At 37.0% G+C, this 26,529-nt stretch overlaps 1 protein-coding gene across 1 annotated transcript in view; it reads left to right on the forward strand.

Moving 5' to 3' along the window:
* The window catches only part of GABRA1 (gamma-aminobutyric acid type A receptor subunit alpha1), a 60,089-nt gene that overhangs the window by 14,390 nt on the left and 19,170 nt on the right, over positions 1 to 26,529 (forward strand). The window contains exons 4-7 of the mRNA XM_004009041.6: positions 6,830 to 6,897; positions 14,850 to 15,070; positions 17,250 to 17,332; positions 22,157 to 22,300. Coding sequence (XP_004009090.1) covers positions 6,830 to 6,897; positions 14,850 to 15,070; positions 17,250 to 17,332; positions 22,157 to 22,300 — 516 coding nt within the window. The remainder of the gene's footprint in view (positions 1 to 6,829; positions 6,898 to 14,849; positions 15,071 to 17,249; positions 17,333 to 22,156; positions 22,301 to 26,529) is intronic.

A 26,529-nucleotide genomic window follows, 5' to 3' on the forward strand; every position in this document is an offset into this window, starting at 1 on the left:
TCTACAGTAGCAGATAGGGGAAAATGGTAAAGAGTTAAGGGAATGGAAATGAAGGACAAGGAGCAGAAACGCTGCTCCAGGCAGATTGGCAGGGAGCTGAAACATTGTCCAATGCTGCTGCTGTTGCTAAGTCACTTCAGTTGTGTCTGAACCTGTGTGACCCCATAGACAGCAGGAGTATAAATTGATGGTTATGTAGTGAGCTCAAGATATTTTCAATTTCTGAACAGGACCGTTTCAAAGTGGGGTTTTAAGAAATACTTTATTATAATGACTAATGGTAGCCAATTCAGACCCCATATAGTGACTGCCTCTGTGAATTAATAGTAGCAAAGTAGCTTGAAGGAGGCAATAAACCTCCTTCATAAGTTACAAGCACACAGAACTGGGTCCAGTGAATATTATTCTGAGTTCCTTAGTAGACAGCATTTCCATTGAAAATATGGCTAGTGCCGTGTTAAATAAATTGTTGTAATAGGAATCCCTAACAAAATACTACCTACAATTCTTCACTATTGATTCCCTCTTCCATTTTTTTTTTAAAAGTAGTCACTCTTACAATCCACTCTTTACAAAGTATCAGTTGTCTTCTTAAACCACAAGTAATATTATTTTACTTCATTACCCCAAAGCTTCTTATTACATTAGAACAAAGGTCACCTGTTTCTATAAAGAGCTCTTTAAGTGTGGACCCTCTTACCTCTAGAGTGCCATCTTATACCATGATCATCAGCATCACCAAGTTCCAGATGTATGGACTTTCTTAAACAAAGAGCATTTATTCTCATCTTTGCTTTATTCTTTCTTTTATGCTTTAGATCTTTGCTTTATTCTTTCCTCTCCTTGAAATGTCTTTGCCTGGATCTGTTCATGCTTGAATTTTTCTCACCATCGAGGTCACAAGTCAAATGCTATCTCTTCTTTTAGAGCATTTATAATGATCTGACATTAACTAGCGTAATTCGTGCATATATGCTTATACACAACTATGTATATAATTTTGTCTATCTACCTGCCTGTTTATCTATCTATGTTTCTAACCTATTTACCTAAAATATGTGTTACCTAAGACTATGAGATATGCTGCAGAAGAACAGGAACAATTGCACTTTTGTTAACCAGTGTATTACTGGCATCTAGAAAAGTGCCTTCCTAGCACACAGAAAACTCTCAATAAACATTTGTTGACTAAATTAATGTACCCAGAAAATACATCTATTTGACTCTCACTCCAATAGAATGGAGTTGACTGTGCAGGTATTATTTCTTCACTGAAGAAGTAATAAAATAGTCTAAGAGACATTAAAGGCTTGTCTTAAAATCACAAAGTTTGTTCTCTAGGAAAATCCGAGTTGAAATCCAAGTGTTTTGACTCTTAATCCAGTGTGCTTACTACTTACTATACTACACTGCTTTTCTGATTTTTGCCTCAAGCGCTAATCATCTTTTTGAATTATCACTTCAAAACATCTGTTACTTCAATACTTATCAGCAGGATATCAACATTGTAGGAAATCCCTAGTAAAAACAGATCTACAGCTGTCTAGCTGTTATAGAGGTTATAACAGTGTATGTACAAATGTGTATGCATATATGTGTGTTTGTGAATATATGTGTGTGCACATATATGTAATATAAATAATATATCTTTGAAGGGTATGCTTGTTTAAAGAATGATTTTAATCATTATAAACTTAATTTACATTGATGTACTTACTATCTTAGATATCTTCAATCACTGTAACAATAACCACCATCATAATTTCATTTTACATAACTCTACTCCATCTTTATCCTTTGAAAACTTGAACATGTGTATACAGTTATACTAATTCTAAAGAATCTGTTGATTATTTTACACTGGACAGAGGATTATTGTGACAAAAATACTGGATTAGAAAAAAAAATTACTTGCTGATTGATCTAGTCTCTTCCAACCAAGTTATTTTGATTGATTTCCACTTGCAGACAGTTTCTTCATTACATAAGAGGTTCATTCACATAGAACTTTGGTTAAGTGTGTAATCTTCCTAGCTAAACTTCATTAGAATTTCTGCTTCACGTTGTATGCTCTCAAATAGAATATTTCAAGCATAAAACTCTTTACTTTTCCCATGTGATCCATAGAAAGGCCTTGAATACTTTCTAGATATTTCTAATAACTTCAGAGTCTAATGCTAAGTCAATAAAGCCTGGTATTAGAGCATGTGATTTAAATTTTATTGTTCCTTAAATAATACATTTTATATATATGTATAAAAAGAAAATTTTTGCTGGAGGGGAGGGGGAGGAGATGACAAAGTTTTTCTAGAACTGGGAAAAAGAAAGTTCTTCAACAGTTGCCTTAGCTCTCAGCCAAAACACATGAGTATAAGTGCATCTTCTATTTAAGCCTGGTTGATCTGAAGAGGATTGGATTTCAAACCACCGTTATTTTGTCAAAAAAGCAAGTTAACCACGGCACTATTTATAATTTGGCTGAAGTTCCTTCACAGTGACCCTCTACCTTGAACCTTTGCACTCCAGATTTTAAAATGTTTATCTTAAAGCAGAATGGCTTCACATGCCACTTAAGGACTCCCCAGTGAGCTGAAGTGAAGGACGCTTTTGGTCAAAGGATTCTATTCTTTGCCACTGAAATTGTACTCAACTGAGTGAGAATGTGGTTTGAGGATAATCATTAAGTATATATTTGAGTAGAAAAAACTATGTAAGGGAATACATCAAGATATTAACAGTGAATTTATGTGGATGGTGATGTTTCAGGGAATTTAAATTTTTAAAATATTTTTCTGAAGCATCTCAACTTAAACTATGGACTTATATTTTTTACTAAAATTTTTTTTGTAAATTACATAATATGCGATATTGTGCATATGTTTACTCTAAAGCTTTTGTAATGTTTTAGAGTAGCATTCCCAAGTGAGTTTCAGAAACACAGGGGTAGATGATGTTGACCACTTTCATTTAAAACATGGTTTCTTAGAGAAATGAGCATGGTAATGTCCAAGACATATCTTTCAGCAGCATACATAATAAGCAGTTTGACAGCAATGGTAACTTCTTTTTCCACTATATATTCACTGATGACAAATAAAAGAAAACTACTTGAACATGTGACAAGGGAGCTATGCTGCTGCTACTGCTGCTAAATCGCTTTAGTCATGTCTGACTCTGTGCGACCCCATAGATGGCAGCCCACCAGGCTCCGCCATCCCTGGGATTCTCCAGGCAGGAACACTGGAGTGGGTTGCCATTTCCTTCTCCAATGCATGAAAGTGAAAAGTGAAAGTGAAGTCATTCAGTCGTGTCTGACTCTTAGTGACACCATGGACTGCAGCCTTCCAGGCTCCTCCGTCCATGGGATTTTCCAGGCAACAGTACTGGGGTGGGTTGCCATTGCCTTCTCCAGGGAGCTATATTAGAAGGGAAAGTATAGAAAGTGAGTCTGCTGATTATCTTGCTTCCCCTAGGTTGCAGATGGAATCATCTGCTAACAATCTAAAAACAGCAGAGAGAAATATTCCGTATAATTGGCAAGTTCACTTCTTCAGAGCATTTTATGATAGATAGAACAGAGTTCTAGAAAAATTTTATTGGTGTATAGTTGATTTATAATGTTGTGTTAGTTTCTGATATACAGCAAAGTGAATCAGTTGTGCATAGACATATACCATTCTTTTTTAGATTATTTTCTCATATAGGCCATTACAGACTATTGTTTAGAGTTCCCTATACTATATAATTAGTTCAGTTCAGTCACTCAGTCATGTCTGACTCTTTGCGACCCCATGAATTGCAGCACGCCAGGCCTCCCTGTCCATCATCAACTCCCAGCGTTCACTCAATCTCACATCCATCGAGTTGGTGATGCCATCCAGCCATCTCATCCTCTGTCGTCCCCTTCTCCTCCTGCCCCCAATCCCTCCCAGCATCAGAGTCTTTTCCAATGAGTCAGCTCTTCGCATGAGGTGGCCAAAGTACTGGAGCTTCAACTTTAGCATCATTCCTTCCAAAGAACACCCAAGACTGATCTCCTTTAGAATAGACTGGTTGGATCTCCTTGCAGTCCAAGGGACTCTCAAAAGTTTTCTCCAACACCACCGTTCAAAAGCATCAATCCTTCGGCACTCAGCCTTCTTCACAGTCCAACTGTCACATCTATACATGAGCACAGGAAAAACCATAGCCTTGACTAGACGGACCTTTGTTTGCAAAGTAATGTCTCTGCTTTTGAATATGCTATATAATACTTATCAGTTATCTTATTAATTATCTATTTTATATATAGTAGTGTGTCTATGTCAATCCCAGTCTCCCAATTCAGCCCATACCTCCTTACCCCCTGCCAACCATGTTTGTTTTCTACATCTGTAACTGTATTTCTGTTTTGTAGATAAGTTCACTTTATTCTTTTTTTAGATTCCAGTATAAGTGGTATCATATAATATTTGTCTTTCTCTGACTGACATCACTCAGCATGATGATTTCTGGCTCCATCCATGTTGCTGGGAATGGCATTATTTTCTTCATTCTATGGTTAATATTCCATTGTATATATGTACCACTTGCTTTCTATCCATTCCTTTGTTGATGGACATTTAGGTTGCTTCCATGTTTTGGCTATTGTACATAGTGCTACAATGAACATTAGGGTGCATATATCTTTTCAAATTATCATTTTCTCCAGATATATGCCCAAGAGTTGGACTGCTGGATCATATGGTAGCTCTATTTTTAGTTTTTTTACAGAATATCCATACTGTTCTCCATAGTGGCTGCACTAATTTATGTTCCCACCAACAGTGTAGGAGGGTTCCCTTTTCTCCACATCCTCCTCAGCATTTAAGAAAAAAGCATATTGGTTGCCCCTAAAACATCTGGTAAGCCAAGCTTTGAAAAGCTAGCTACCTCGGGGAGTATTTATTTTCTCCTCACACTCCCAAAATAGATAATACTGATAAAAGAGTCCAAAAGAATTGTCTCAGGCCATGAAGCACCTGCAAGTGTAAAAACAGGGACACTTATTTCCCCAAGTAAGTTGCATTTAATGATAGGTCCCTACCATAAAAATAAAATGAAAGAAAGGAAATAATCTTACTTCCATAAGTGTCACTCAAAGCCATAAGATATTCATCAAAAACCTTATAGCTTGTAATCTGGAGAGAACTGAAATGCAACTTCAAGAACAAAATGATTTGTTTTACTTGATCTAGAAAGGGAAGTCTTGAAAGAGAAAGGACAAAAATGAGCCCAATGAATAGATGAACTGCAGCTTTTGTGACTAGATAGCATGTTTTCATTGTATTATGATTTTTAATTGAAAGTCATTCTGACATTCTAATAAAGTGTGAGCTCTTGCTGGACTCTGAAGAAATAACAGATATACAAATATATATTTCCATATATGTATATATGGAAATAAAGTGTGCAGTAGAGAGAGAGATGTATGCTGGAAGAGAGAATGACTGCTGGAAGAGGTGAGAAGAAGAACGTGGTGTGAGAGGCAAGTGGTTAATACATCTGAGACTTGGTGCTGACAGCTATTCTCTTAAGCTCCACAGTTGCTGCAGGATGTTGGATGTTAAAGTTGAGGTTGGAAATGAGTTCTAAAAACACAACTCTATTCTCTTTGTCTCAAGCTATGTTCTTTATTTTGAAACACTGAACAGTAAACCCCACATAATTATTATGTCAGCAGGCTCATTTAAGCATTTCGGAGCCAATGAAATCTTTGGGGGTAGGGAACAAAACCTAAAAAATAATGGATTGTTTATGGACAGAACTATCTCCACCTCAAAATTATTCTATCATTTGAGATACACATTATGTGTATAACATGACTCCCAAGAGCCAAATTTATACTGAACATTTAATTCTTTACAAGTGAATTGCTAGGGGATAAAATTTTTGATTTTCAAACGAATTCATTATTGCATGTATTGGGTCAACTTTTTAATATGCTACACAAAAGATATAAATATCCACATCAATGAAATGAATTGTTTAAAATGCTGGACTGTTATTTCTCAGAGCTAAAGTTGAAAATTAAAAAGTCATCTTTTCATTCCCACCTCTCATCAAAGGTTTCCTTTTATACAAGCAACATATATATATTTTTTTAATATCTGTGTTGGGTTGTCACCAAACTACATACATTTTATTGGATGATATATATGCCTCAGAGCCACTAACATAAAATTACATTGAGCTTGAAATGGAATCTATTAAATGAACTTTCGCTGTACCATAATATGTGCTTCTTGTCCTCAAAATTGAAGATACTTGCATAGGTTGTCAGATTCTTTTCCCAGGGAGTAATTTGGATAATCCACTTATGATTTAATGCCAGAAAGAAATCATTTCTAAAACACACCCTGGAGTCCTTAAACAGTTAATAAAGTTTGCTACAGTACATTATATATACATCCCAAGAATAGCCTGAATACCTGGAGAATCTGGCAAGCTGTATAAGAATAGTTAATCTTAAATCATACCCATATGCTAACATATTTTTTATGACAACATGAAATGGCTTGGTATCATTCAGGAAAGTGTGTCCATTCTTACAGAATCCATTAAGAATCATCTGACCTCTCCATAAAATCTGTCTCCCAGAGTGGCATATTTAGGCTCCCTTCTCCATTGAAAAATATTCACTGTGAAATTTCATGTGTAAGCAGTAAATTATCAGGACTACACAGTGGAGCAATTTTAGAAATAGCTAATCAAAGCCAATAAATTTCCCATTTGGGTGTGAGTATATGGTTGTGAGATCTAATCAGGGCTGTTGATAGACATTCACTATCCCAATTTCCTGCTTCATCAGAGCGTGTAACTGAAGTGAAGACTGACATCTTCGTCACCAGTTTCGGACCTGTTTCAGACCATGATATGGTGAGTGACTCTGCAATTTTGGTTTTCCTGGACTATTTTCTAAATTTAACTTTTGAAGGGAAAAATATGGATTAGGTTTTTAGGAAGTAATTTGCAGTACCCTGGCTATATCTTTGTGTTTCCCTGTGTGCATAATAAGTAATATATATGTAATATATGTATATCTAATATTTACATAATGGAAAATACCCATTTGCTTTTCAGGCCAGGCCTGTTGATAGTTATCAACCACTGTAGTCTTCTTTAGTTCATCACAGAAATTTTTCCTTTGCCTTGGTCTATATTCTGTGATTCCAATAGTGTGAATTACCTTATATTTTAGTTAGGAAGACATATTGATTGAAGAATGGTCACTTTCTGATGGCCAGGACTAGTATAGAATAGCTGTAAACACTGCAATTTCTGAATTATTTTTGGTTAAAAGGAGAAATGTGTATAAAAGCTGAGCAAATACTTGACCAGAATTAGACTGAGAATGAAATAACACCTGTGGGAAAGGTTCAGCTTCACTGCAAAAGGCAATCATTAAATTATTACCAAGAGTGAGAATAAAATGAATACATACCTGCTCTCTCCTTTCCCAATCCAAATGAACATGATTTTGTCTTTTATCTGATGGAAGTTGGTAAGTCTGTAGAGCTCTGCAGATATTATATAATATTTCTGGACTCTTGACAGCCAAACTCCTATAGAAGCAAAAAATCATCAAGAGGCCATGAGACACATCATTACAGTTATTCTGAAGATACATTAATTAAATACTGTTTTTTTGAAATATCTTTTTGTTTACGCCATCTTAAAAGTCATCTGATTTTCTAATAGCTCAGATGATTCAGAATAAATGTTAGAGAAAATAACAGTTTAGACCAGCATTTCCACAAGGCACCCAGATTGGCAGGGTTAGAGCTCTGACCAGTCCCGAGGTAAGGTAAACTGTTGAACTGCATTTAATCTAGTGTGTTCCAATCATATTTGCCCCAAACCCTTTTCTTTAAGTGATGCTTGCTGACATTCTGTGACTCAAACATTGGGAAATGCTGACTTAGGATAATTAGATTTTGTTGTTTTTGTTTAGTCTCTGAGTCATGCCCAACTCTCTTGCTACTCTATGGACTGTAGACCACCAGGCATCTCTGTCCATGGGATTTCCCAAGCAAGAATACTGGAGTAGATTGCCATTTCCTTCTCCAGGGGATCTTCCCAACTCAGGGATTGCACCCACGTCTCCAGCATTGACAAGTGGATTCTTTACCACTGAGCCACCAGTGAAGCCCCAGGATAATTAGATGCTTTACACCTAAGACAGGTTATGAATGTAACCTGTACAGATTAGAGTCAGTGGAGCATAGAACAGATAGCAGAGAGGTAGGTAAGAATACAAATTTCTGAACCAGAATGCCTGGGTTTATAATACCAGTCCTTTTACTAGATAAGAGTGTATCTGTCCTTGGGGAAATGACTTAATATGTCTCTGCCTCAGCTTATTCATGTGTGAAATGGGAGTAATAATAATAATACCTCATGGAGTTATCGCCAGTATTAAATGAATTAATGCATGAAAAGCACTTAAAAATCATTGGCATATCCTAAGCACACAATAAGTGTCAACCACTATCACTATGTAAGAAAAAGAAATATTAAAATTAGCCAAAATGGTGGATTTATTCCTCTGGTAATTCATTTTGCCATTGTGGCCAGCCTGTAGACCACTTTATTGAAATACTGTGCAATACAATAATTTTTACAAACTTGATTGTGGTCTGAGAACTATTGTGATTCTCCCACATTGCAACTCAGTCTTCCCACAGAACTATTATTCTCTCATGCTACTTTTCTAATTAAGAAACTTTAATATATCCCAGTTCAGTTTAAGGTCAAATTTAAGCTCCTCTGCCTGTATCCCATAATAACCATACGTGATTTTACCACTCGTCCTCACTTGTTCCCATGGACTATTCAGTGATTTGCATAAGTATTACTTTCTGTGAGGCATACCCTTGGGGGCTAGAACTACTGACTCTAGGATTCAGCCTTGCTGAATTCAAATTCATCACTGACAGCAGAGTGACATTGGAGCAAATCAATCTTGTAAGGCTCAAAGCCTCTAAAGTTGATATATTATCATAGTCACCTATCCTTGTAAGACTTCAGCAACAACAGCATCCTTGCAGGACTGTTAGGAATTTTAAATGAGATACATAAATAAGGGTCTATCGATAGTGCTCAATAAATAGTAACTATTATTATTTTTTGTCTCTGAACCCCTTATGATGGCATGCACCCTTTGTAGAAATTTCCTCTAATCTCTATCCATTTAAATTTTGTTATTTCCCCAAAAGTCCAAATCAAGACCCAAATGCTTGATGAAAACTTTTCTTTTATTCATCCAATAACAAATTAACTTTCCTTTTCTGCATTCAATCATATTTATTGACTGTAAAATACAATTTAGCTTTTGGTCTCATATATAGCATTGTTTTGTTAAGTTACTTATCTTATATTAATATCTTATTTTCCTAAAGTGATGCCAAATGACATAAAGGCAAGCTTGTTTCACATCTCATACTATCAATGCCTCGCTGTTTTACAATAAGTGTTTAATTTCTACTTACTTGGTAAAAGGTTTATGAGTCTACATTAACTTTTAAAAATTAAGGTCTCCTGGGACTCAGTAAATGACACCCTCTTTCCTACCTGAGTTCTGATTGAGAAATAAGATAGCAGAGTAAAGGACATGAAAAAGGAAGATATCATCTTTATTGCTAATCTTTATTGCTAATAATGGTGGGATTCTAGAAGGTGGCTTATATCAGCAGACAAGTGGTTTCCAGAGAGTAAACACCAGGGTCAGCCAGAGTAACCCACCCAATCAGCAGGAAGTGTTGGCTTCCTTCTGCAAGGGTGGAGACTGTCCACGCAAAACATGGAGCATGGAGGAACACAGTACCATTTGTGAGTCTACTGGACAGCCGGCATCAAAAATGGAGAAGACAAGAGGAAGTTGCTGAGATAGGCAAGATTAATTTCTCCTTCCAAATTCTCCTGTCAAGTTAAATTACTTGTCCTCTCTCCCCTCTCTGAATAAAAGAGTGTGAGAGAAAGGAGAACTTTCGGAAGTTTTGCACTGGTGAAGCTTTCTTCTCATAGATGGAACACCATGAGCGGGGATAAAGCATTATAAATAGTGCACACTAATAAAGATATTACTCCTCCTCCTAATAATAATAAGGCTGTGTGCTCAGTTGCTTAGTCGTGTCTGACTCTTGGTGACCTCATGGACTGTGGCTCACCAGGCTCCTCTGTCCATGGGATTCTCCAGGCAAGAATACTGGAGTAGGTTGCTGTGCCTCCCTGCAGAGGATCTTCCTGACCCAGGGATAGAACCCAGGTCTCTCACATTGCAGGTGGATTCTTTACTGTTTGAGCCATCAGGAAAGCCCAATAATAATATGACTATTCTCTATGTCTGGCACCTAGCATGATCTCTCAGGAAGAGTAGATGCTCAATAGAAATTAGTAAGGGACAGTGTCCAAATAAAGCCATATGCAGTCAAGCACTTTTCTCTTGAAAAATATTTTGCATGAACAGTGATGTCTTTTCTCTTAGACAAAAGATTCTCACTAGGATTTTGGATACACTATTAACCCTAAGATTACCATAAATTACTTTTTACACATGGCCTTTGGTCAATAATCAGGTAAGAAGAAGGGAACAGAGTCTAAACCAGTGACACTGTTTTGCCTAAAACTCTTAAACAAGCCAACATTTTAATTGTTCTGTCACAGAAGCAAATTAGCCTTAAGTCTGCAACTGATTTCCTAAGTGACTAGTGGAAACTGTACCTAACCACTTTGAAAAGATTAATATTTAAACTACATTATGGGAGAATTATCCATAAAAAAGTGGAATGATTTAGAGAGTATCAAAATTAAAAGGCAGAATGACAAAGCTATTTTTCAAGACAGGAAATGTAGTTTTTAAACTGAGTACTAATAACTAAATAATGATAACCATAACAACATGAAACACTATTAAATGCTTATGTTAGGCACTGTGCTAAGAGTTTTATAGATCGTATATCTTTTAATCCCCATGTCAAAATTTTTGCTACATGTTATTATTATCCACATTTTCTAGAGTAGAAAAGTAACCCAGCTAGGTAGCAACTTGAACTCAGGCTGCCTGTCCTTAGAGATTCCACAGATCCCAAAGTATCTGACTTCATCTGGAATAGAAAACAAAATTAGGACAACTCCTTATTTTAAAAACCATTAATTGGCAATCAAACTGCACATTCCCAGGGCACTAGGTTCTGACAAAAATATCCAGGCAGCACAATCAGAAAGCTCTGTTTTCCATAGTGCTTAAAATGTATTAAATCACAGCACACACAGATGGTAATAAATTGTGCAAGTGGGAACACTTCAGTACAATATTTATTTAGAAACATAACGGATGTTGTGTCCCTGTCTTCAGAATAAGGCTCATATTCTCTAGGGACCTGCTCTATTGAAAAGGGGAACTGGGAGAGAGTTTTCGCTTGAGTGGTGGAGGCTGGAACACTGAACTCTGAAGGAACACCAACACTTATTTGTTCAGACACTTTTCTGTGGAGTCTTCTATTTTGCCTTCTGTTTTTGTTTCACTTAGTTATGACCACTTTCTCACTTTCTTCACTTCCTGTCCTATCACCCTTCCAAAGAAATAGCACTTTTTCATTCCCCGATACCTTGAAATCTAATACAAATTTGTGTTGATAAAAAAACAAAATGGGAGACCAATAGTCACTTTTAACGTTTACTGAGAACTTCTGTGCTCTAGAACTTCTTGCAAGTTTTTCGCTTGTGTTGGCTCACTTCTGACCACAGGCAAGTGGAATGAGTATTGCAATGATCCCTACTTTATTGGCAGCCAAGGGCATTAGAGTAAATAAGAAAATTGCCTAAGGCCATTCATCTGGAAGAAGGACAGTTCAGTTCTAGTTAGCAGATTTATAATTTACATTTGTAAGCTTTATGCTATGGCTCTGCCCTCTCCTGCTTATTCTGACTTTCTGAAGAAGGAGCTCTGGCACATCTTGGTCTAGTGAATTTCGACCACGGGGAGAGGTCGGGCTGTACAAGTAGCTACTGGGAGTTGCCTGCAGCTACCATGGCAATATTGCAGGGGCCATTCCCCAAACATGGGAAACCAAATATTTCATCCTTGATTAGGCAAGAAGTGTTCACGATCAACTGCTTTCATATCAGTTTTAATTTCTACTTCTAACACAGGGAAACATAAAAATTAAAGCTTATTTAATTTTGCTTTTTGTGCAGGTTTATGCATGTGTGTGTACATGCATGCTTGTGTAACCAGAATGACATTTGAACAGAGAGTATCTTAAATGAATTTGGGATTTCATTGTCCACCATTAACACAGGGAAATAAAGCTAGCTTTCAATATGTTAAACTGTAAGCCTTAGGAGCTTGGCAGGTTTTGACATTTTTTTTGAATCTTAGCCTTTGGGATATATCTTGTCAAAGACTTGATGATAAATATATTTTATCTTATAGGTAACATTTATTTTATATTCAAAAATCTCCTTGGAGCAAGCAAACAAGCGAACAGTGCTTTAGATTTATAGTAATATGGTCAGCTTAGACATCCTTGGAACCTTGATTTAAAAATGACCCTTGCCTCCACTGCTGACCAGGCTAAAGTTTTGCGGCCTAATAAAATATAGAGCTGATGTGACTGACTCCTGAGTAACAGACATAGATAGCATCATTGTCATAGCCCTGACTTACAAGTTTGTCTGTTGTCCAGAGACAAGAACATGCACAGCCCAGACTAAACCCGTCCATTCTGCTTCCCTGGCAAGCACTCCTACTCTGGATCCCTTCCTGGTGCAATCCACAGGCACTCTCCTCATTTCTCTCCGCATGAAAAACACTATTCTAAGCCCATCCTACTCCTCCACGAGTTTCTCCTATAGCTTCCAAGTCTAAACAGTTTCTCCCTCTGTCAAATTTAACGGATGCTTAACACATGTTTCTAAGTAAATTCCTACGTCACATATCCCAGTGCTTCTCATCTGACACTTCCAGACAGAAAAAAACAGTAACTTCTCTTGCCTGCAAAGATAGACTGGTGTCATGTTACACTTTTTAAATTTCTATTTCAATCAGCATTTACCACTATGCCTGGTACATTATAGACTTTGTTGTTGTTCTTTAGTGGCTAAGTCATGTGCAACTCTTTCAGGACCGCATGGACTGTAACTCACCAGACTCCTCTGTCCATGGGACTTTCCATGCAAGAATACTGAAGTGGGTTGCCATTTTCTTCTCCAGGGGATCTTCCTAACCCAGGGATTGAACTGTGTCTCCTGCATTGGCAGGTGGATCCTTTACCACTGAGCCACCAAGAAAGCCTCTCATTATAAACTAACCAATAATAGTTTTTACTTGATCAGTAGGGACTCAGCAATGCCAACTAGTGCTCTGAAAATTTTCATTCAAACTTTATGCAATTTTGCATTAACCCTTGGAAAGAAAGATATAGTAAAATTCATGCACAAAAAGCCTGAACATAGACACTGTTTATTTTACATGCCCTAAAGACAACATGTATAAGATTAAAAAATAGGAAAAACAAAACAGCAGCTTTCTGATACATCAGGGTTTAGGGGTTTAAGAAAATGGAGCATGATGTTTTTAAGTTAGTTTTCCTTCCAGTTTGGAGCATTTGAAGATTAATCGAGAATATGGTAGTCTTTATTTCAAACCACTGAGTTCCAATTTTAGTGTCAGTGTAGCAAGTCCTGCAAGAAAGATTGGTATTATTACCCCTTTCAATTTTAGGAGCTGGTAAATCTCATTGCTTGTTTTCAGATTAGCAGACGTTTGTCTCTGGGTATTGCCATGAGGAATGCTGCGTTTATTCAAATAAATAGATTCCCTGGCTATGAATGATGAGGAGCTTCACACCGTTTCTCCTCTGTCTCATACACATCAGTTCAGTTCAGTCACTCAGTTATATCCGACTCTTTGCAACCCCATGGACTACAGCAGGCCAGGCCTCCTTGTCCATCACCAACTCCTGGAGTTTACTCAAGTTCATGTCCATTGAGTCAGTGATGCCCTCCAACCATCTCATCCTCTCTTGTCCCCTTCTCCTCCTGCCTTCAATCTTTTCCAGCATCAGGGTCTTTTCAAATGAGTCAGTTCTTCCCATCAGGTGGCCAAAGTATTGGAGTTTCAGCTGAAACTCATACACATATATACGCACATAAACACACACACACACCTGCATACTCTGAATTCTTTTCTGTCTTTTTTTTTTTTTGGAAAAGATGCAAATTACCATTGAAATGGATTTCTTATTTTAATAATCTTGTTCATTGTGTAGAACTGAAAGTCTGTATACATTATTTGTAGGGGAATATGTTTACTTAGCCAAAAAAAAAAAATGTTTACTTAGCCAAAAAGATTATTTCAACATTAGCATCTTGGGATTGGGGTTTTCAGAGACCATGAGAGAGTCCCTAGAATGTTACAGTCTATTTTTAGAACTAAAATTGTCTATTTTAAACATTTTCATGCATGTAATAACCTGTAACATGAGTTCTGTTTTTATTTGCAGTATATTCTTTCCCTTTGAGTACTGATATGATGGAGGTGGGGTGGAAGTAAGGTACTAAGTTCCTTTCACATATCTGAGAAGATATTCAGCAGAATTTTTCTGACAAAATAATATTTGATATTTTAGATATTTTTAAAGTGATTATGCCAACCAAGGATTCACCTGACACCAATAGGTTCAGGCCACCACAAATTTACTTGCAGAAATATCATCCAGCTCGTGTTTTGCTTCTAAAGTTTCAAAAAGGATGCATTGTCTTTATAAGACATTGGCATTACAAAATACAGCACAGTGAACTCTTTGCCATTTTCCCAAATTACCTAGGAATATACAATAGATGTATTTTTCCGTCAAAGCTGGAAGGATGAAAGGTTAAAATTTAAAGGACCTATGACAGTACTCCGATTAAATAACCTAATGGCAAGTAAAATCTGGACTCCGGATACCTTTTTCCACAATGGAAAGAAGTCAGTGGCACACAACATGACCATGCCGAACAAGCTCCTGCGCATCACAGAGGATGGTACTTTGCTGTACACCATGAGGTGAGGAGGACTGCGCTTTCCCCATGACTTTTTCTAGACCTTCTCTTCCATGTGTAGATGAACATCAAGCTGATGGGCCACTGTAGAGCATCTGGTGTCCTGTTTTCCAATATTAATACTTACTCTACTATGAAAACTAAACAGGCTGAAATATTATGCAAGTCAAAGTGTTAAGTAAAATGATTAGACAAAAACAAAGAAAATGTTTACAGTGTATATTAACTAATGCAATATATAGCTCCAACATATTCTAATTCAATAGAGGAACTTCTCTCTACTATTATTTCATGGCTTCCTGCCTTACAGTAAGGTGTAGATCAAATTTCTAGAAGCTATCTTCTATATATATCTGAAAATGTTTCTATTTAAAAGGAAGTGGAGGAAAAAAATAGAAAAAGTTCAAAAATTTTAAACATAAATTCATGTGGCAGTATACATATTGAAGAAGTGTATGAATCCACAATGATGTTGTTAATGAGAAAGAATATAAATATTACTAATTTTGCTTAAACTGAAGACTATATGTATATTTTTACTTTATAAATATTTCCCCCATTTTGAGATTACTGGACAGCTCAGCATCTGAACCAATCATTCATTTGTGGTTAGATGAAAGAAGCATGAATCAAAAAAATGTTTTGAATATTTTTAGATAAATTTTTTTATGAGAAACTCATTGAGGACCCATAAATGAGGACTTATGCTTAAAGGCAGCTGTTATTTCATATCCAAATGACTTGTTGAAATGTTGCTTTTTTAGATCTGGCCAGCACTTGCTAATTTAGGCTATTCAGTTATTCCTTTGGTATGAAAAGTTAATGAAGGGAATGTCTCGACTTAGAGGATTCTGGTTAGAATGAAAGTAGAGTGATACTTTGCCTTTAGAGAAAGCTTCCAAAATTCCTAGCTTTTTAATACCCAAATATCCAAATAAGAAATAAACAAAACATGCTTCAGGTGCCACTGGAGATAGATGTTGGATTCAACTAGTAAACGTGTAATAGGACTGAAAGAATGAAAAATTCAGAAAAGAGAGAAAGAAAATAGAGGATCGGTGGACAGGTATGTTGAGAACTTTCCAGATCGTCCAAGCAGGATCTGTTTATATTTGAAATTTGAAATATTTTTCCCTTGTGAAATATCCCACACTTGTTTTTGAGCCTAAATCTAGCATGTATTTCTAGTAGCTGGCAGTTATCTGAAGAGGGATTTGCACATACTAAGAAGTTTATCTATTAAAGGTTCCTGATGTATCTAACATTCTTCATCAGGAACTAACATAACCCCCTTCTCTGAAATGTCTCACCACCTTTGCTAATTTGTTACCACTTTCCTAATAGTTTGACTTAAGGATATGAGTTTAGTTATTAGTTTACATGTTTCATATTTAACTAATATTATAATAACTTCATGATTTTACTGGTTACAAAGACACCTTATCACATTTCTTGAGTTACCTAATAATATAGATAAATATATTTTCTGAAACTTATGTGAGGAATTTGGGTATAAATTTTCCATAGTTCGACCAAATGAGATCAAATATATTTCAGTGAATTCCTTTCTTGACTACCCTTTTAAAACATAAATAGAATTCATGTTCCCAGAACATAGGGACTAAAAAGAAATTCTGCAGAGTCCTGGCTTCCGTTAGGCAGTGGATTTGTATATAAAACTAAACAGTTGGAATAGAGTAAAATCACATATAAAGGAGTCTCAGGGACTCTCAGCTTCCCAAAGTCTGAGGACAGTTCGTCCCTCACCTATCCCTTTGTTGTTTAATGCATTTAGTGCTATTTTAGGAAATGAAGTGGGGAACTTGATCCCATGGACTACAGCCCACCAGGCTCCTCCGTCCATGGAATTTTCCAAGCAAGAGTACTGGAGTGGGGTGCCATTGCCTTCTCCGTAGATGGTCACAGAGAACAGCACTGAAACATAGACATTACCATATGTAAAATAGATAGCCCGTGGGAATTTCCTGTATGATGCAGGGAGCTCAAGCCCCAGTGCTCTGTGTTATTCTTTTCAGATCCTTTGATTATTAACAGCTTAGTATGACACTGCTGTTTGTGCTTTTCTTTCTTGCTTTCTTAATATATTTGCTCTAGTTAATAACATCCCAATCATATTTATCAGAAAGTATCTAATCTACGCTATATTTCTCTTAATTTCTAAGACTGACGGTGAGAGCCGAGTGTCCAATGCATTTGGAGGATTTCCCTATGGATGCCCATGCCTGCCCTCTAAAATTTGGAAGCTGTGAGTAAATTTATTTTATTTTTGATTCTTATGAGAGCATGTCTTTAAGCAAGCAACCTCCAATTCATTATGAACGTTAGAGAGACAGATAAAGAATATCAAGAAAACTTAAATAGTGATTTATTGCAAGTGCTTTCTATAAGTAACCATCTTTTAGTTCACTTTTTAATATCCTTTCAGGAAACGGTTATTCCCTATCCTCTGGACAAGAAAAAATGAATTTTACTATTTAGTGGAAAAAATTCCATTTTTGTTCAAGTTGTATTCATAGAAAACCAAATGGAGTATGGATGTTTATGCCTCATAGATATCATCTTCTTTCCAAAAAACGGAGGTCATTGTGTTTATTTTATACCATTACTGATGTTTATTCTTAATAATCTGACTTGTTTATCAGATGGAAATATTGGTAGATAGCAAAGGACAATAATTAGATTTTCTTAATAATGAAGCCTTAACCTAAAGATGATGCCAGAAAAGGAGTTAATCACAGTCTTAAAACAGTTTTAGATCTGTTTGGATAGCTCATGAAATTTGGTTACATATTATTGCTTCTGAAGACATCTTAGATGAATTTGCATTGTAATAACTTTCAAGGTTTCTACATCTTTAAAATATGCAGGCATACATGAGAGAAGCCCAGAGAACAGTGGCCAGCCGGTTAGGCTCTCTGGTCTTCCCGTTTTTCTGCTTTTGATTAGCGTGCCTGCATAAAGTGAGGCGGGATAATGTATTCCTGGTTTCTGCAGGGGAGTTACATATAAGGACTGACTCAGCTTCTGGACTAACCTAACCAGCTTTCTGTTCTCACTAGCCAGGCAATCTGAGCAACTATTTTGGTGAAGATATGATTCATAGAAGAAAAATAGTGGTAGTGTAGGAAGACAGCAAGCAAAGAAAATAGCAAAGGGCCTTCAGGCTCCTAAAAGTACTAATCATGGAGAGACAACTTTCTCTATTTATAAATCTCATTCTATACTAAAACCCAACGATAAACTACCTACTTCAAAAACTGTCAGCTACACAGGTCATAGGTGATAACTATCCCCTCTCAATCCTTTTCCCAATGTAATATATGTTCTATGCCATGACCTATTACATTTTTTTTCTGATTACCAGTTCCATTTTTAATGATAATATTTTATATTATGTGTTACTTATATGCCAGGCTATGTATTAAATATTTGTATATGAATCAACCCAGCTAATCCACAAAATAACCTTATAGTTCAAGATATCATACAAAATCAGTACTGTTTTTGCCTGAAATGGTACTGATTTATATCTAAAATCCTAGTATAACTACCAATAGTGTCCCTTTTTGCCTTCAGAGATATCTTGTTTTAGACATTTAACTATATGTTTAGTATATTAATCAGGAATACTTTTAAGCAGTGAGCATAGCTTAAAAAAAGGAGTCTAAATTTTCATATAAGATATATGAAGGTAAGTGATTATTGCTTAATTGCTGGTTAATTTAACATCTTAACAAGGATGATGTTTCAAGATATTCTTAGAAGTTCTTCCTGATGAAAAAATGTTTGCTGCTACTCCAGCCATTGCCTCCACTTTCAAAATAAAGAAAAATAGGGAGCAGAGGAGAAAGGAGCAGTGCCTGTATCAAAAAAAAAAAAACTTTCCCTAAAATCCTAATAGACATCTTCTCGCATCTCATTAATCAAAGCTGTGTCACATGACCAGTGCTAAATACAAAGGAGGCTGGAGAAACCAGGCACATTTAATTAGGCACATTGTCATCCTGAAGAAAATGGATAGTGAATGGAACACAAATAGTGTCTTATATAAGAAAACTTTAATTTAAAGACAAATAAGTAAGCTGTTCTCTACCTCAGAGCCCTGGCATATGCTCTTTTCTCTGCTGTGGTTACCTTTCCTTTGTTTCTTAGCATGGTTGGTTTTATTTATCCCTTACATCTCAGCGTAAATATTAGTTTCTAGTACCTTCTGTGAAGTCCTTTTCAAAATGTGTATATAGTCCCATCAGTCTTCTTGATCATAATACACATTTATTTTATGCCATTTATCACCAAGATAATTGTTAGTTTTAACACTGTTATTATCTGGAGACTGTAAACTCTTTAAGGGCAAAACCTATTTTGTTCTGCATTTTCTAGCACAGTAATATAATGTAGGCATTCAGGAAGTATTTATTGAATGGATAAAGAATATAATCAGGTTTTAAATATCTATTCAGTATTTAAGCCTCAAAAAAAAAAAAAAAAAGAGAGCTTAGGGACTGTGGGGATTTAAACCTCAACAGAGAAGACATACATTGAAGAGCAGGCTCAGATGGCGTATGCTTGGTGGGAAAGAGGACCATGGTGAATTGCTGTACGTGCCAGTAATGTGGGAAATGGCAATGGCTGTACACTTACTGTATAGTCATTTCTCTAACCTGGCCTAACCAGCATATTTCAGAGATGAAGACGTTAAGGCAAAAGTGATTTGGAAATGTTTTGACTCAACTGTTAAAGGAAACATCTTGCCAAAATCTCAGAGAAGAAAATAAGGAAGAGATAAGCAAGATGATTTTGTGATAATTTATTAAAGCACTATGTAGTAAATGTTTTTAAAGTATCTGAAGTAGCTTCATGCATATGTTGATAAGAACCAAACTTGGAAACGCAGACGTCTTCTTTACCACCCTCCATGAGATTCTGAATGTCAGTGCTACCTTACATTTTCTGCTTGTTAGGGATAACACCTTTTGTATAAGGCCAGATAATGCAAAGATAGTATACAGAGGCAGCTGACATCTTTCAACTGCTTTCTGAGGAATATACAGTATAATGCTTTGATTCTAGAAAAAGTGATTCAGATTAAATCTAGGCAAGTGCTAGATGTAGTCAGGATTTAATAAATGATCATTTCCTGACTAATTACCAAGCATTGTCTTACAAACAAGAAAAGAGGGAAAGAATTATGAATAATAAGTAATTTTAGAAATTATTTAGTGAACCTGCCTCATGCAAATGAAAAAACAAAGGCCCATAAAACCTAAGTGACAGTGTCAATTAGCAGATGCCCTTTTGATACTGTCTATGCTTTGTGGATTTTTTTTTTCCGTTTTTTTAAAAGTGTTTATTGAATTTGTTACAACATTGCTTCTGTTTTTGTTGTTGTTCAGTTGCTAAGTCATGTCTGACTCTTTGCTACCCCATGTACTGCAGCATGCAAGGCTTCCCTGTCCTTCACTATCTTCCTGATTTTGCTCAAACTCATGTCCATTGAATCAGTAATGCCATCCAATCATCTCATCCTCCTGCCCTCAATCCTTCCCAATATCAGGGTCTTTTCCAATGAGTCAGCTCTTTGCATTAGGTGACCAAAGTATTGGAGCTCCAGCTTCAGCACCAGTCCTTACAATGGATATTTAGCATCAGTTTCCTTTAAGATTGACTGGCTTGATCTCCTTGCTGTCCAAGGGACTCTCAAGAGTCTTCTCCGGCACCACAGTTCAGAAGCATTAATTCTTCTGCACTCAGCCTTCTTTATGGTCCAACTCTCACATCCATACATGACTACTGGAAAAACTGTACCTTTTGTTTTACTTTTCGGTGTTTTGCCCTTGAGGTATGCAGAGTCTTAGCTCCCTGATCAGGGATCATGCCCGCACCCCATGCATTGGAAGGCGAAGTCTGAACCACTGGACCCACCAAGGTAGTCCCTTCTCCTATTATTTAAAAATTTTTTCTTATCTACTGATTTATTTGAAATGTGAGCTTAACATTTTTGATGAAGTGGTTGAAGACTTTCTAATCTTTTCTTTAGGCTGAAGAGTGTCAAATCAAAAAAGTCTTTATAGGTCCTACTTCTCAGATACTGACACAAAGGAATAAGAAGATGTATCACCTATTGTGGAGCTTTAGGTTGAGGCTTTAGGTGTATCTGTCTTCTATATTTAAAACAAAAAATTTCATCATGTGGATTTACTCTACATTTTGGAAGATTTCTATTGAGAAATAAAGGCAATGAGTAACCACCGCTTTCACAACAATAGCATATTTGTGGTGGATTTCATACACAATGGAGTTTCTAAGAAATTGCAAGGAATGAGATACTGTATCATTTGACATAAGTTGATAGTAACACTTTTTGTTTCCCTCTACAACTATAGTGGCAGCCCATTGGCAACACATGACAAAGTATAAAAAGATAGATCTAGGCACTGTTGCTAATGACAGTGCAATAAAGCCACAAGAGCTCTAATTTGTCAAGAAAGGACACAGGTCTAGAATAGGTTTCATCATTACTTACATGATCACCAATTATCTTTGCTTAGCTTTTGAGCATAATGTAGAGATTTTTTCTCTAGAAAATTCTTGGCAGCAGTGGAGCAGAATGAATAGCATTCTATATTCTTATATTGGTTATCCCACTAAGTAACTGTGGTGGTTTAATCTGGTTTTCCCACAAATTAACTGTGGTAGTGATTTAGTCTCTTAAGTTGTATCCTACTCTGCAATGCCATGGACTATAGCCCACCAGGCTCCTCTGTCCATGGGATTTCCCAGGCAAAAATACTGGAGTGGGTTGCCATTTCCTTTTGCATGGGATCTTCCTGACCCAGCGATTGAACCCAAGTCTCCTGTGTCTCCTGCTTGGCAGGCAGATTCTTTATCACTGAGCCACTTAAAACGAGATAAACAATGTGACTCTAAAGTCTTTCCACATTAACATTCAATGATTCCAGGTACCATAAGCCCAGGATGTCCTCTTTGGTAAGACCCTTCCATTTGACAAACAAGAGTTTGTCAAAAGAGTGCCAAAACACATGGACCATTTTCCATTCTTCCCTTTTAGATGCTTATACAAGAGCAGAAGTTGTTTATGAGTGGACCAGAGAGCCAGCACGCTCAGTGGTTGTAGCAGAAGATGGGTCACGCCTAAACCAGTATGATCTTCTTGGACAAACAGTAGATTCTGGAATTGTTCAGTCTAGTACAGGTAAGTGCTATTTGGGAACTTTAGATAGGGAAGAAGGAGCCAAAAAACTTTATGTAAAACTTGTAAATTCAGTGAAGTCCTTCAATAACAGAAGTAAGGAGAGTGAAAAATTACAGTAAACTGGGGAACAGTTAGGCTGGGAACTAGTGTAACCTCTATAGACCTATGATCTTGAATTTGACATGTCATGCCTTTTGATCTCTGGTTTTTGTTTGTTTGTTTGTTTACAAAAGAAAGAAGTGGTTCTGTGTGATCAGGGTAGATATGTGAACTGTATTTAGATATGTGAACTCTGAGAGAAGAATATATGGGTTGAATACTTCTCCAAGTTGCCAGTTAATTGTGGTCACCTCATAGGGTTGTTGGAAGGAATAAATTATATCCATAAAGAGTAAATTATCATACTTTGGGCACATAAAACAACTCTTAATAAATGTTAGCTATTAATATCATCTAGGACCCTTTTATTGTCTTGATTCAATAAATCTTGGTAAATTTATAGCAGCAGTCATTATACATAGGATGCCAAAACACCTTCCCCATCTCACTCCCTCCACACCTAACTTCATTTGTAACTCTAGCCAGGAAACTTCCACAGCTAAAACCTACACTGATCTCTCTATTTTGGAATTAAAAGTGGATGGACCACCATCTTTCTCAGTGTTGTAACTGTTTTACCAATGAAATACTCATAATTAGATCAGATTTTCTATCAAGCAGTAAAATCCAAAATTTTAAACTTTTGAAGTTTCAAGAAATAATATGAGTTTAGTTATTCAGGTATCCCTTTTGTGACTAACTGATATGTGATAACAGGGCCAGATAATTACTGATAAAATTTGTATCCTAAAAATTAGGAAAACTTACTCCCTCAATCCCAATATTTTTAATTATGTTCAATTACTAAAAACTTAGCAAGGGTCAACAATTTTACAATTGCCTTTTAATTTTGAAATTCATTCATTAACTTTGATTTGTAATTTATAAAAAAAAAAGTTAAATGATAAGTAAGGGCAGAATCGCTCTTTATCTCAGAAAAATTTCTCTCTCAAATTTCAAACTTTATATTAGGACCATGGTCATATTCTGATCGTTCTAAATTCAAGTGATAGGTCAATATATCTTACTCTGATTATTGGATAACTGCTGCTTAACAGGACTTATCTTTTGTCCACTTTATAGCATCCTTGGTTACTCTAGAAGTTGAAACGTTTATGTTTCTTGTTTTGAAAAATGAGAAGATTGTTCTCCATTGTGCTTTACCTACCTTAGAAATGCACACGGCATAATGGGAATGTGTCAGGCTTTGCAGTGAGAAACATGTGGGCTCGAGTCCTAGTCCTGCCACTCAGAAGCCTGGTGACATTGAGAAGTTCATTTAACTAATTAGAAACTGTTCTCTTCTAAGAATGGGAAGCCTCTAATTTTGTATTAAAGATAATATAAAATGTTAAGCAGAATGTTATACAGTAGATGCTCAAAATGGTATGTTGTCATTGTTGTTATTGTCCTGAAGATATCCCAGAATGTGCAAAATACTGAAAATTATTTTTTTCTCACCAAGTTATATTGGAAAAGATAGAAAATGAGCAGTGTTTACTTTTAAACATTGAATGCTGTAATTGACTGGATATTGTGACAGGCACTACAGTCAATGATAGACAAGACACATATCTTGCTTTCATAAAACCTGAAGTCTAAGGGAAGACAAACACATAAACTATAATTATCAAAATGGGTGTTAAGTGCTGTGATTAACATTTTGGGGAGGGCAAGTCCCTGCCTGCCTTCTGTGTCCCTATGATTTACTATAGTAGCTGAAACAGAAGAGGCACCAAGTAAATATTTTTGAACTAATGAATAAAAAATTAGTGAATTCAGCCTGGGAGAATCAAGGAAGGATTGCTTCAGGGGTTGACTTTCATTTTGTTAATATGCATTTGTTGGGAGTCAAATAATCGCTGTTCTAAGCCAAGGCATTCAGAATAATAGACCTAGAACTTCCCCTCAAGAAATTCTCTCCCTACTGTATTAGAATGGAGGTTGGGTGACGTCCAGGAAATGGTATTTCAAGTGCAGGAGCAATAGGGCGGAGAAGGCAATGGCGCCCACTCCAACACTCCTGCCTGGAAAATCCCATGGACGGAGGAGCCTGGTGGGCCGCAGTCCATGGGGTCGCTAAGAGTCAGACATGACTGAGTGACTTCACTTTCACTTTTCACTTTCATGCATTGGAGAAGGAAATGGCAACCCACTCCAGTGTTCTTGCCTGGAGAATCCCAGGGATGGGGGAGCCTGGTGGGCTGCCGTCTCTGGGGTCGCACAGAGTCGGACACGTCTGAAGCGACTTAGCAGCAGCAGCAGCAGCAGCAGCAGCAGCAGCAATAGGACAAGTGTATGTGAAGGTTGTTGGGAGGAAGGGATGCTTCCGCTCTGTTCTAGCGCCAATCACCTTATTGCAGCACAGGATCCCTCTTTATGTTCTAGTTCCTATGTCTGCAAAATAAGTGGCTTAGTCTGATGAACTTGGAGACCTTTTCCCTTCTGGTTTTCTAAGCCAACCTACCTACATTCTTGTTACTCAGAAAAGATAAAGAGTCACAAAAGGACACCAGGTGAGAAAGAAGGGTCCAATTCACCGCCACCAAGCTGGCTGGACCTCATAAATTAGGTTCATTAAAAGTCATCATTCTGTGTTGGAGCAGCAAGTTTATCTGTGCAAAATAAGAGCTTGTCCTTGTCATTTCTATAGCGTATGGAGGGAGGGGGAGGAGAATAATGAGCACATTCAAACTCAGTTTGATGTATGTTTTCCACTCCACAATAAAACCCTGAACTATACTTCCTTTGGTTCTACGTTTACTCCCCAAAAATCCACCTTAAAAGATTTCCATGGGAAGAAACAAAGATCTTTTGTAAGGCCTTCAATCCCATATTCACATCTCCTATGAGGCAGCTCATGGCTTTGAGTTTGGAACCATAAAACATGGATGACAGCACACTTGGAGAGGTCTGTATGGGCTCTCATGTCCTTATAATAGGAGACCAGACAGTCACCCACACAGTGGAAGCGGGTTAAACACAAAGTTCCCTGGATATGATCAGCTATGAACTTGAAGCCTAGAGAATGCAAAGATCATGGCAAACCAAATGCACAGATAATCTAGTAGCTTAGTTTCTTCCCACTAGTCCTTTTCATAATTGATTGTATTTAGCAAGATGGACCAACTTGAATGTCCATTAATAAAAGTGTCATTAGGGCAGCAGTCAGTTTTTTACTAAGAGAAAGAGCAGGGAGCCAATACTTGCCATGTTGCACACAGCTATGAATTTTGCATCCTTGACATTATTTCAATTTTTGTTATAGTATCCACTGCTACTGGGCTTCTCCGGTGACTCAGTGGTAAAGACTCTGCCCAGCCAATGAAGGAGACATGGATTCAATCCCTGAGTTGGGAAGATCTCCTGGAGAAGGAGATGGCAACCCACTCTAGTATTCTTGCCTGGGAAATCCCATAGACAGAGGAGCCTGATGGGCTACAGTCCATGGGGTCACAAAAAGTCAGACACAACTGAGCAACTGAACAACAACAACATGGAGCCTTGAAACATTAAGATACAAGACATCGAGCATTATTGTCTCCCTGTTTCTGCCAGAAGACTAGGAAGGGTGACAGATAAGTGCACATACATTGAGAATCATTAAGTAAAGAGCAGCTTTGGTGCCCTTAAAATTCTCTATGAGGAGAGAAGCAATTCAGGTCACCTTCTAGAAGGTGTTGGCCTGCAACCAGCACACACATGAACACATACTCGCAACACCACCACTGACCTCTTTCATGTCAAATACCTCTAGATGACTTCAGCGCCATAGGAGGGAAAATACGAGGCTCGATCTAACACTTGTAGTTGTTTCAGTGCAAACATGTTAGAAAGACAGTCCCTTCATTAGCATCTGCCATCAGTTTGTGGAGGGAAATGAGTCGGAGACTTAGTTTGAAGTGCACTTATTCACCTGGCAGAACAAACTTGTTACAAGGACACAGAAGGATGAGTCTAGTCAACTTTCAAATCTGATGCAATTCTCTGTTATCCACTCATTTATTCCTTCAACAGTGTGCTCCTTTACTGTGTTTAACATGTGAATGACCTAGCGAAAACAGATGAGGGACACATACTTCCTGCTCTCAGGAAGCTCATGGTTGGGACTTCTCTGACGGTCAAGTGGG

The sequence above is a fragment of the Ovis aries genome, chromosome 5 (genome assembly GCF_016772045.2).
Source record: "Ovis aries strain OAR_USU_Benz2616 breed Rambouillet chromosome 5, ARS-UI_Ramb_v3.0, whole genome shotgun sequence".
NCBI classification, from domain to species: Eukaryota; Metazoa; Chordata; class Mammalia; order Artiodactyla; family Bovidae; genus Ovis; species Ovis aries.